At 37.2% G+C, this 13,312-nt stretch overlaps 1 protein-coding gene across 2 annotated transcripts in view; it reads right to left on the bottom strand.

Moving 5' to 3' along the window:
* Positions 1-314: 314 nt before the first annotated feature.
* The window catches only part of LOC149798802 (uncharacterized), a 47,352-nt gene continuing 34,354 nt past the window's right edge, over positions 315-13,312 (bottom strand). Inside the window, exons 7-8 of one of the 2 annotated variants that reach the window (XM_089957699.1) lie at positions 2,965-3,070; positions 315-1,907 (exon numbers count right to left, since the gene is read on the bottom strand). In XM_089957699.1, the coding sequence (XP_089813825.1) occupies positions 1,744-1,907; positions 2,965-3,070 (270 nt within the window). In that variant the 3' untranslated portion in view covers positions 315-1,743. Of the gene's footprint in view, positions 1,908-2,964; positions 3,071-7,924; positions 8,839-13,312 lie in introns of those variants that run through there. The other variant, XM_089957700.1, reaches the window with a different exon arrangement.

The raw sequence follows: 13,312 nt of genomic DNA, 5'->3' as shown, positions 1-13,312 counted from the left end.
CTGATTTATCATCGTGACACACTCTCATTATCGTCGTGACACAGAACACTCTCATTATCATCGTGACATCTTACAAGCCAATTCTTACAGGCATTTAGAAAAGTTTATGTTCTGCATTTCCCTGTCACTTATTTTTATAACCCTGTCCGATGGAGCGTTGCTTTTTGTGTTAGAGTTATAGTTACCAGTTATGTATTCTGATTCAAGTTTGTCACTTTCAGTACAACAGCAGTAATTTGATTGGTTAACCAAAAAGTCAAGAGAGCATGACTCGCATCGATACCTTTCAGACCAATTTATTGAAAAGTAGAACGTTATCTGTAACGAAATTTTATTCCAAGGCGTTAGATGGCACAGAAAAATAAATAGGCGAAACAAAGTAATAATACAAATAATGCTGAGAAAAACATAAAAATGTTTAAAATATATAATTAGGCCATTGATTTTCGAAACAAGATGCTGGTAATAAAGTTTCATCAGCTGAAAAATATAGCAATTGGTTTTACTACTTACATGCATGTATTATTGAATAAACAACTTTTATTAATAGATAAATTTGAAATAAATGGGTATTGATGTCTCTCATCTCAACTGTTCCACCCTCACCCATTTGCAATGTTCTTCTCTTGTTATATACTTATATTTCTTCTGGGGTGCTTAAATAGTAAACAATTTATTTTACATTCTCGTCAAAGCACATTTTTTTAAAATCTAAATGACTAAATTCCCATTTCTACATTACTGAATCGAGCAGAGTTATAACCGAACCGTGTAACACCGGTAAGTCATTATTTGTCTTTTGACCCTAATGGAGGTTAGCTACAAACCTGGGGATAGCTGGTCAAAAAAATCTCATTTCCAAGCAAGCTCATACTCCTAACCTCAGATTGTTACTTTGAAAAGAAAAGTAGCTTAAAAAGGTTATAAGTACTTATGATTATTATTTATGCGATCTGTTATTTGGAACACCCCTTTCAATTCTAATCTTAAAGTTTTCTACGGATATTACATGAAGGTTCTGGAAAGGCATTTTCTTGCAATGATGTTGCACATGGTCATCTTCAAATGAAATAAAAATGACAATAAAAAAAATTAAATGCAAAATGCATGTGGTCCAGAGTTAATGATGAATCAATTATGTCTCCATAAATGACTTAGTCTAGTGACAAAAATTACAATTATACATTTATATACTATATATAGATAAGAACTTGTCTAATGACATAAATTACATTCATACATTCAAATGAATAAAAACGCAAAGCATGCTGTAAGCCCGAAAATTCATGTCATATCTATATACTCGTTTAGTAAATCAGATCCGCCTGCAAATTGCATGGACCCAGATCTGCTGTCGTCAATTGCGCCTGCTTATCTGGTTCTGTGGAGTCTGTTAGGGGTAATCAGTAGTAGTGAAGGTTGGTCGTGAAGATTCTGGTAAAAACTCAGTCTTATGAATGCTTTTGAATTTGAACCTATGCCATTTACAGAATAATTGATGATGCATATATATATATATATATATATATATATATATATATATATATATATATATATATATATAACCAACAATCATCAGGTTAGTACAACAGACAGATAACTACATTCAACATAAGCTCTTTTTCACAAAGAAGTAGTTAGTGGACTGGTCATCTGTTCGTGTTAGCGTTAGCTGTCTCCACGTCACTATGCTAAGATTCAGGAGCACCACACATGCAGAAAAAATACGAATACTTGGTAGCATCAGGGAGCATTCTGGATTCTGGTCAGCTGTCTGCTGAAATGTCGTGAGCCATCTAGACGAAAAAACTCCATGAGAAAGTCATCGTTTGTAGTATCTGTATTCTGTATATTCAGTGCTTGCATGTTAAGAATATCAGAGGTTGCATCGTAATGGACACATTGACCTGAAAGGAAAGTGCTGGAGAAATCAATCACAACAGGAAATCGTGCAAATACATTTGTAGACCCAAACGACTCCACATAAATAATTGGAATCATCCTTCATGGTCCTTTAAATAAAAAGAATGATATTTATTTAGCTGTTCTATTTCTAATCGTCATCCGTATACCAAGTTTGCTAGCCTGAACGGCGTTTGAAAGGGGATTTCGGACTTACCGAAGTCTATTGCTTGCCAGTATAATTCTAGCTTCCTGCTACCGCTAGGTTCGTATATCAATGATGGGCCGTAACTCCAAGCTTTTTCAGAATCCCGGTGGACTCTACCTCGAATGTCAAGAGTGGCCTACCCAGTGAGATAATAGCTGTTTCAACAACTGCTACTACAATACTATGTTCTGTATTAATACGTACTATACTAAATTTCCAAGATTGCGGTTAGGTAAATTTGTATATTTTATCTTCCTAAAAAGAGAATGCAGGTAGGGGAAAGTAAGTCATGTTGCCTTAAAACAGAAGGCAAACATGGGATGGAACTCATACTAACTTAAAGTAACATACACGCAAGGAAACTCGTGTGTGCCTGCCATTATTTTTTCTCTAAATCATTGTATAAGCCAGCAGCATCTGCCATCATGTGCATCATTTTTGTGTATCTCATTATATAACAGCACGACCCCCAAAAATCATGCGGCCACAAGTAGAAGTAACAGTAGGGTAATCGGGCGTTAGTGGGCTCACTCCGTGCTTTATTATATTAATAAGCATTTTTTATATTAAAAAATCAAACAAAATTGTGCGGACTAAACATCGTTTTCCTCATGTGAGCTCATGGCTGTGCCATCATAAAAGTATCACGTGTAATTATAACACGGGTGATCACATGGCCCCCTTTATTATACTGCTATTTTTGTTGAAAAAGAAATAAGCTTAGGCGAATTGTGTGTGTGTGTGTGTGTGTGTGTGTGTGTGTGACTAATATATTTCATTTATTATTTATGAAACTTAAACTTTATTTTTCAAGGAAATAATTTGCACATCTTACAAAATTCAAATCAATTTACCTCTATACAGCATCGACTCCAAAACTGTTTTGTTTCCAATTTCATGCATCAGGAAAAATCTTTCATCTGGAGAATTTTTCAGGCTGTCATCTACATCAGAAAGCATCTGTAAACGAAAACAAACAATGCTTAAATTTGGTTTCTCTAGAGTTTTGATGAATAAAATTAAAAGTAAAGTATGGTCATGATGTTTCGGAATTTAACTCCATTTTTCAGCACATGATAGGCTGTACATGGAGTCCAGTATATCTGGCAGAGGAAGCACGTTCGAATACCCCAGGAAGAAGCAGCGATCCTGGTAAGCTACTGGCAAATGTTCTCTCATACCCAGAGTTGCCAGATACGCGGTTTTTTCGCCCAATTGGGCTCCTTTCGAAATTTGGTTGCGTGAAAAATTTTGAGATTGCGGGTTGCGGTTTTTTGGGCTAGTTTTTGATTTGTGCCACCGTAATTTGGGCTGCATCAAATTGCTATTAAATTCTCCGCATTCAGTTTCAAATTGGCGCTAGTGACGATAATATCTAAAAATCTTAATGAATCCATTATTCTGGATGTATCTCCATAGATGTTATCCCACATACGTAAATGTTTTTTTTTTTAAATTCCGGAACCGGAAGAACGAAGCGCGCTTATAATTCCAACCACATTTCCGTCGTGGGGAGCAATAATAGCGTTTGATCTAGAGAACAGGTCTAACCATTTACCTTTAGCAGCGATCAACTTTGGCATTGAATTCAACTTGCTGCTGCACGACTCCAAAATTGAGTGCTCTTTGGCAGACCAAATAAAAGAGCGCTGTCGTCATTATCTGTTAGAACTACTAAGGGAACTGCGTCAGAGTTTGCCGGCAAATGTTGAGCAGCTTGAAAAATATGTGGCTGATCTCTCACCTTCTGTCGTCCTTGGAGCACAGAAGCCGCAGTTGTCAAAGTTGTCCTTTTTACCTCTGTACAAGGGAAATTTGGGAGACCTGGAGCAGCAGTGGATGCGAATAAGTTTAATCTCTTGGCCACACTATAGTGATAACGAAGTTGAGCAGTTTTGGATAACTGTAGGAAATCATCCGGACGCTTGCGGAGTTTTTGACTTTCTACAACTGGGACATTTCGTCTTATGTGTGTTGGCGTTGCCTTGCAGTAATGCAGCCATCGAAAGAACTTTCTCTCAAATGAATCTGATTAAAACTAAAGTAAGAAACAGGATGGGGCAAGGCATGATGGAAGCTTTGTTAAGCATTCGAAGCTATATGAAGCGCAACGGGATCTGTTGCAACGGATTTGTCTCATCTACAGCAATGCTGAGTAATATCAATTCGAAAATTTATGCGACAACTGAATCTGCTGATCACGACGAGGACGTTCTACCTGAGGAATACTTTGAAGTTACAGATGCATAAATGTCTGTAGTGATACTTAATTTATGGTATTTGTTTCTTATTTACTCTTCAGATTTTAATATATTAATTGGGCGGTTTTTGGGCTGCTTTTTAAAGGTACACGTGCGGAAAGTGAAAAAAGTATCTGGCAACCCTGCTCATACCCACGTTGGCCGAACCTGGGTCTCAAGACCACGCGGGCAGAGGTGAAATGCCTGTGATCTTTACAGCCAGCACCATAGACCACTCGGCGCCCTTTTAAGTATTAATTGCGTTCATGTGTGAACATGCTTCATACGAAGATAAATAAAGAAAAAGATGTTCTGCCACCCTGAAATTGTGCTTTGTCTCTGTACTTGTGTATTGTCTCTATACTTGTGTATTGTCTCCATACCAGTTTAGTTATTACTTGCCTATTTCTTTGTTGACATACCTAACTTAAATATTGTTTTCTCATTTGTTTAAAGTAGTATATATTCACGTATGACTGTTATGTGTATTTGATTGAATTATATCTGGTTTTGGAACTAATACTCTTTCCAGAAAATAGCTTGACCTTGACTGTTCGTTTCAGTAAACCCATAAGACTGGCCTGGTATTCGACCTTAATTCAAAATTGGTAGCAGCCACGTAAAGAAGTTCTAATTTTTATTTTAAAACGATTGGTTGTTGTAAAGGTCATTATGGGACTATATCATTTAAGATGTAAACAATATTTTATTTTATTTCTTAGAGTAAACTGATTGGTTTTCGTCAGGGTCATTTTAGGCGTACGTTATATAAATATGATCACGTGCCTCCCGCCCCCTTTTTTCTTCTTATCTCGATTTCGCAATTTGGAGATTTTCGAAACTGCGTTTTAGAATACGATATAACCTTTGTTGTAGAGAAATATTCTCAGCTGGGTTCTTACACTGCACAATGTATGTTGTGTCGTTTTGGAGTTATTTCAAATTATTTGGATTCAAAAGGATTAATTATTTTTTCCTGGAGATATACGTGAGCTCATACGAAATTCTTGAACAAAGACATATCTTATAAAGTTTTATTCGGATTTCCAAAATCCAAAAGTGATATCTCTTGTTTCTACAAGAAACTGTAGACTTTAACACACAACATGTTACAGCATACGTCATCGTCTTCCATCTTGGATTCTTCGTCGGGGCTTGAACTTGAAATCGCTAGAACATTTTATTATTAGGACTTCTAAAAATTTATTCGTGGATTCTTCTTATATTATTTATTGATTTGATTCCTAAAACCGTAAGTTCATATTTATTTTTATTTTTACAGCATTTTTCCAGGTAAAAAAATTATATATTTGTCAAAGCTTGTTGTTTTCACTATTTCTTGTGTTACTGTTTTCTCTAGCCTAAACACGACACTTAAGTTATAGCATGAGTTTGTTCAAGAATATTTTAAATCAAACAGTTTCTTCTATTGCATTTAGAAAAAGAAGGATTATTCAATGAAACTTGCATGTTTTTATCTGGAATTAAATCTGCGGAGAGAGAGAGAGAGAGAGAGAGGGAGAGAAAGAGAAGAGAGTGAGGGAGAGTTGTTGTGTGATAGATGGGTCACCTTTGACTACATTGCTGACATAAAACGTGTATTTGGCTTATATAAACATGACATTCATAAAGAGTAAGTAAACCGCATATTTTATATACGAACGCAGGCCCATCTAAACCGTCGTTCAATTTACAGTCGCATGCACACGATCTTTAAGACTGATCCAACGGATATATCTGTGTGCACACTATCACTATCTTTAAGATTTATCTAACGTATATAATAATAATAATAATAATAATAATAATAATAATAATAATAATGACTTTGTACAGCGCTTAATCTTTAGAAGCTCTAAGCGCTTTACATTAGACAACACCTATAACATAAAAAACATATATAATGATATGATTACAAAAACACCATGAAATTCGAAAACATGAAAAACATGCTGAAAATAGTTAAGCTAGGAAACATTATTAGGTCTTTAAGTTTGTTCTTGCAGTCAAAATGAGCGAGTTTTAAGAGCACTCTTGAATGGGATCACTGTGTCTTTGTGTCTACGTTCAGTGGGCAATTCATTCCACGTTGCTGGGCCCTGGTATGCAAAAGAACGCTGTCCATATGACTTTGTTTTCATAGTGGGAATAATGAGTATACGACTGTCAGAAAAGGAGCGTAAATATTTTGCTGGATGAGGTCGGATAGGTATGTTGGACTAGAGCCCGACAGTGAAACGTAGCACATTATCTCTAATGGTTTGTACTTTGTCACGGAAAAATTTGCAAACACGTCCGGAAGGTCAACTGGAGAGAAGGTAGTTGGAAGTGGTGTACATTTGTTCCTTGACATTAGGTTTTTAGTAATCTCGAAGAGCTCTCTGCAGCTGGAACTTACCAATAACCTATAATTACACGTATAGCAATTAAATATTCGGGATATAATTTGCGCGCACATCGATTCTATAAATGTATGTGTGATCATTGAATGTATATATTTATCTTCAAATATCACACTTTCTTAGACTGAAACTCACGATCTGATGAACTTACATGCGCTTGTCGGGCAAACATAATCCCCACCCACCCACCACATCCAACTTCAGGTTGTCGTCAGTTTAGACACTGTTTAAGGGAAACAACTCTTTTCTGTCGAGACCGTCACAGGGCAAGTTATTTCCCTTGATCTACTGCTGTCCTGTTAATTCAAGTCACCATTATCTACAAAATCCTAAATTATAAAAGTAATTTTCTGTTCAAGATTGTGTATTATATGGATGAAGACAATATTCTCAATAGTAACCTCCCCCCCCCCCGCAGCTAGTAAGCAATAACAAGCTGAGTGGGAGTCCAGTCACACAGATGCTGAAAGTTGGGGATATTTTACCCTGTATAGCATTGCCTGCAAGCAATGATGAAGGTCAACCGTGTGAAAAGGATACCCGAATGTCAGACCTTATGCCAAAGTTTGCGTCTTCATCATTGTGACGCTTTTTCGCAAATCTAGGTGATTGCTGAATATTCAGTGTATTTGAATCTTGCATCTTGAATAAACATGTTTAGTATGCATACAAAAGTCCGACTCTGTCATGTTTTTAATCAAGTTTATTGCATACTGTGTCTTTAACAAATAAAGAGTCAGTGGTGTCAATGGTTATATATATATATATATATATATATATATATATATATATATATATATATATATATATATATATATATATATACAGAGAGAGAGAGAGAGAGAGAGAGAGAGAGATATGCGTGATAGATGGGTCACCTTTGACTACATTTCTCGCATAAAACACGATACATTAACTTGACACGTATAAAGAGTACGTAAACCACAACTAAACTGTCGTTCAATTTACAGTCGCATGCACACTATCTTTAAGATTGATCTAACGTATATATCTGTGTGCAAACTATCTTCAAGATTTGTCTAACACACACACACACACACACGCACACACACACACAGATATATATATATATAGTAAGCAATAACAAGCTGAGTGGGAGTCCAGTCACACAGATGCTGAAAAGAGACACAGAGACAGACAGACAGAGACAGAGAGAGACAGAGACAGAGACAGAAAGAGAGACAGAGACACAGAGAGAGAGAGAGAGAGAGATCTGCGTGTAGGTAAGATCCAACTGCTAACTCTATAGACAATTTTGCCGTCTCGTAATGCTCCCGTTGATCTGGGTCTTTGCAGTTTGGTAAAGAATATATCAATGTGGTCATGTTTTAAATTAAATTCAAAATTAATTCTTATTCCAAAATTTAATGCTAAAATAGTTTCACCAAAAGTCTATTCACTCCTGATTGTTGAATGCTCTCCACCTTAAATGACATCGAAAACATTTCCAGACGATAATTATTGATAGCTATGAACTTTTATTATGTTAGCCGGGCTTTTCATTACAAATAACACAGTAGTACGAGTCTCGACACGCGCTGCTTTCATTGTGACATTAGTGAGAGAGACATTCAATCCGGTTTGCATATGGCCAAACCTGGAGTTTGACCTAGTCCAAAAATGTTGTGAACGCCGACATAAATTGAATTAGTAGAACAGTTGTGTCAAACCTTTTGACACCATGGGCTACTGAAGAAAAAACAATTCTTGAAGCCGAAGGCTGCAGCAGAACACTTAAACGCAACGACTATAAACATTATTCACAATTGTTTATCTTTATTAAAATTAATTAATACTGTATGTATGCTTTGTAATAGTTCACCGCACAAACGTATGGCAATAAAAGTTCAAGCACGTTTTTAGTGAGATGTCTGGCTTTGAATTGTACTTGCAACTTTACACCATTACGATCTGCATGGAAATTCATCAGAAGAAACATATATCATCCAGGACTCAGTTGGTGTCGTATCCTTGGCGTTTGTCACTAAGAGCCATATCATGCTGCATTCAATGATTTCAAGCTGCACTGCACCTTCATCTCCTCCCAATAACTGCATCTTTGTGGCTACGATAGAAATATCACATGTGAAGGGATTTTCAACACAAAAAAGGTATCAGAGGAGTCAGACTGCGAATGTCTTTGAAACGAGCAGAGACATCCAATTGTCACGTTTTAAAGGATATGTTGAAATGCTCACTTTTGACTAGATCTGGAAATTCGTGTGCTGTCTTGGAAAGTGCAGGAAAGTGTGTAAAATTTGATTGATTCAATTGACTGATGAATAAGCCTAGCTTTGTTTCAAAAACACTATCTTCCTTCATCAAAATTAGCAATATTTGATGCTGCCCTTGCAATTTCAAATTTAATCTATTCAGGCGGTCTGTGATGTCAGTACGAAATGCTAGCATAACAATGAACACTGGCATTTCCAGATAATTTAACAAGTCTTCCTTGGATTTCACTGTGAGGAAGATTTTGATGTCTTCAATTAGATCCCAGATTCTTGCTCAGCCAACGAACATATGTATGAAAAACAAAATCACCATAATTGCTTTCGTACTCTTCTAATGTGATTTAAAGGATTTACTCGTATAAAGTTTAATATTGTAATAACAATATCCATTACATTTTTGAGCTCATCATCTTTCAGGTTTGAACAAAGGGCTTGCTGGTGAATGACACAGTGATAACCCTGAAAAACATCATCTGCCATCAGCAATCCTATCAGGCCTAATCTCCGTCCCACCATGGCTGCTGCACCTTCTGTGGTAACCGATACGAGCTTTTTCATTTCAATGCCATTTCTTAATAAATACGCCCTCAATGCTTTCTATGTATCATCACCTCTTCATGTATTTTGCAATTGAACCAGTGCCAGCAATTCTTCTTTAAACGGATTCGGCTAATTAAGGTATGTGAGAAAGCTTGTCAGTAGCTTCTCGTGGGTCGGTGGTTCTTTCCGGGGTTTTCCCGGGTTCTTCCTCCACCATTAATACTGGCCGCCACGTATAGCATATCGTGTGCTGAAAAATGGCGTTAAACCCTACAACAACAACAACAAAATCTTCTTTAAATGTTTTTTCCATGTCAAATCTAACCCAAATTATAAGTTGTTTTGTATCAGTGACATCACACGACAAATCCAGTGCTAGACTGAAACCAGTTGTATTCCTCAAATCAAAAAGCAACTGCTCAAATAAATCATGCGATATCATTTCAACACGTCTTGCTAACGTCTGGTGAGACAACTGAAATTTGATATATGTTTCTTGATCTCATCTTTGTTCTTAAACTCAGCAAATAAAGAATCTGCACTCTCTTGGAAACATAGTTTAACATTTGTACCATCTGAATATGGTGTCTTCTTTTTAACTAAAACCCAGCTTATATTTTACAGATGCCTCAGCCGCACAGTCACTTGAGCTCAACAAAACACTTTGGTGGTCGTAAAGTGTGTGTGTGTGTGTGTGTGTGTGTGTGTGATTTGGATTTTTAACTTAGCTTTTACAATTTTTCAGTCATATCGCTACGATGGCTGCAGTGTGACAGGTTGTAGTGATGTATAGCAATGGGTCGTCATGCCACAGACATGTAACATGATGTCCCACCCAGTCACATTATCCTGACAACAGGCCGACCAGTCCTAACACTAACCTCTTAATGTTAAGCGCCAAGCGAGGCGGCTCTTAGTACCATTTTTGTAATTCTTTGGTATGACTCGGCCGGGGATCGAACCCGCGACCTCCCGCATCTGAGGGGGATGCCCTAACCACTAGGACACCTGGAGCGGTTGCTGGTCATTAAGATTCGTTATTAGGGTATGCAACTTCGTCATCTCTTACCTTCGTACCAACTGGATAATGTTTGTCGAAATCTTTATGCATGGACCTGTAGTGCCTCTGTAGATTTTTTTCCTTCAATACAGACATAGAATTCTGGCATATCCGACACACCGGCTTATCATTTGCTAATATTAGCACAAAATGCAGTTACCATGACTTATTACACGTACGGCTCCCTTCCGTAACTTTTCGAATTTTTGCTTTGCTGGAACTACTTGTCATTTTCTTTCTAGATGTTTAGAAATAAATATATTTATGAATGGTTGTAGTTATTACTATTTACAAAAAATGGCACGCTAGCATGTTCTAGATATCCGTTTCCGGTCTTATTAATTTTGGCGGGATATGTTTATTTTAATTACTTATGGCTCGAGTTAAATGCATGACAGGATGTATTAATATACTAACTTACTGGTTATTTGGCATTATCATTCGATATATGGCGTTAGCTGTAATACGCTATGCTTGATTTTGTTTGTCCCAGCTCACGTGATTACCTGGTTACGAAGATAAACAATGAAAGTAGGCCATTGACCTTTTTTTACATAAATGTACAAAAAAACTGTTCGAGCTCTGATGGGCCATTGAAAATCAACCCGCGGGCCGCAGGTTGGACAGCACTGTAGTAAAACAAAACAAACAGGATCTAGCTCTGCCGGAGCATTATGCGACTGTAGATGAGGGTCTATGTTTCTGCATTTTGACCAGCCTTATAAGCGATTAATGACGGTACATATTTTTTTGAAACTTTATTCCAAACTGATTGAACATTTTGACTTAAATATTATGCAGGCATCATTGATTTGTGAAAAACTTTGCCATGAAAAGAAAAGACAACACTCAAACGATCTTCTTATGTGAACGAGGATCCAATTAAAACAACCACAACTTAAAACATAATCAAAAGTATTTATTTTTTGGTCAAAAGCAGTTAGTTGTGGTGTTTGCCTTAACTATTCATTAAACAGTAAGTATTGTTTTTCCTTGAGAATATCAACCTTGTTAAGTCGAGAGAAAAAGATTTTACTATCTGAAGAAGAATTTCTAGTCATGAAAGAAAGTATGATGCATTCTAACGATATTGAATATTTCCTAAAATGCGCGAGCTAAGACAAATTTCATCTAGCAGTAAGTTTTAAAGTTTGTGTAAAACATTTTATTCTTGTTGTTATTGATAATGCTATATATTTGGTGCATGAAGAACCTGGGAAACGTAGCGAGAACCAACAACCCATGGGAAGCTACTGGCAAGGTTTCTCCAACCCACGCTGACCCAGAACGAGACTCGAGCCCATGTCATTTATATATAAGAGCTAACGCCTTAGATCACTCGGCCACCCAAAAACATTTAGTAGGTTTTAATTCATGGGGTGCTTATGTGTAGCAACCAATGTTGTTTGCACCAGCTTCATTGGCTCCATCAAATGCTGTAGTTCTACAAAGCAGTTCTTTAGGTTTGCGATTTCATCCAACCCAGGAAAAGTGATCGAACTAAGGTTGTATTATGTCGCTAATTGTTTTCATTTGCACAGAAAACATTGATAGAATACATTGTCATTACTGAATGTTTAAATGTAACCTATGGTATCTGTTAATATCTTTAAATTCAATAAAATATGTACTTGATCTTTCAAGCAGATGAATAAAAGCTGCAAATATTGCATGTGTTGCCTGTTGCAATAGCAAAAGCAGCACTTCAGCGTACTTAAATGCATAGCTTATACGTTTGGTTGACGTTTTAACGATATAATACAATACTGGAATCTCATAAACGTCGTGTACTTTCACTATGTATGATTTTTTAATGTTTTGTTTCAGTTTCATTTTTGTCGTTGATAGCCAATAATATCCATAACATTTTTCTATTCGTTGCTGAACAATTTCAGCATGGACCGCTCCGGTGGCCTAGTGCTTAGAGCGTCCGACTCTGATGCGAAAGGCCGGGGTTCGACCCCGGCTGAGTCATACCAAAGACTTATAAAAATGGTACGAACAGCTGCTTCGCTTGGCGCTCAACATTAAGAGGTTAGTGTTAGGACTGGTCGACCTGGTGTCAGGATAATGTGACTGATTGGGACATCATACTTTATGTCTGCGGCATGATACCCCAGTACTCGACATCACTATAAACTGCCACACTTCAGACATCGTAATGGGTGTCAAGTTTTATAATTTGATTATGCATGCCTTTAACAGGTTATTATTCACTTTATTTGGATCCTCATGCTTCCTTATTCCATTGGAATGGCATTACTTACACGTCTCGAGAAGTACATGTCGGCAAATAAATGCTAAATTACATGGACATTTTTGGACGAGGTAAATCTAAAGGTTTGATCCCATACAAACCGGATTGAATATCGCGCTCTGATGTCACAATTAAAGCGGGGCCCCGAGTGGCCGAGTGGTCTAAAGCGCTCTCCGTTACGGATCACTGCCATCTCACCTCTGTCTGCGTGGGTTCGAGTCTCGGATTCGGCTAATGTGGGTATGTGAGAAAGCTTGCTAGTAGCTTCTCGTGGGTCGGTGGTTCTTTCCGGGGTTTTCCCGGGTTCTTCCTCCACCAGTAATACTGGCCGCCATGTCTAGCCTATCGTGTGCTGAAAAATGGCGTTAAACCTTACAACAACAACAACACAATTAAAGCAGCGCGTGTTGAAAACAAATCCACAGTACCCTATTATTTGTTATGTTAG

Source organism: Sinohyriopsis cumingii, chromosome 5 (assembly GCF_028554795.1).
Source record: "Sinohyriopsis cumingii isolate HCF-2022 chromosome 5, ASM2855479v2, whole genome shotgun sequence".
NCBI lineage: Eukaryota > Metazoa > Mollusca > Bivalvia > Unionida > Unionidae > Sinohyriopsis > Sinohyriopsis cumingii.
Note: the sequence above shows the minus strand (reverse complement) of the source record. Positions and strands in the feature narration are given on the sequence as shown.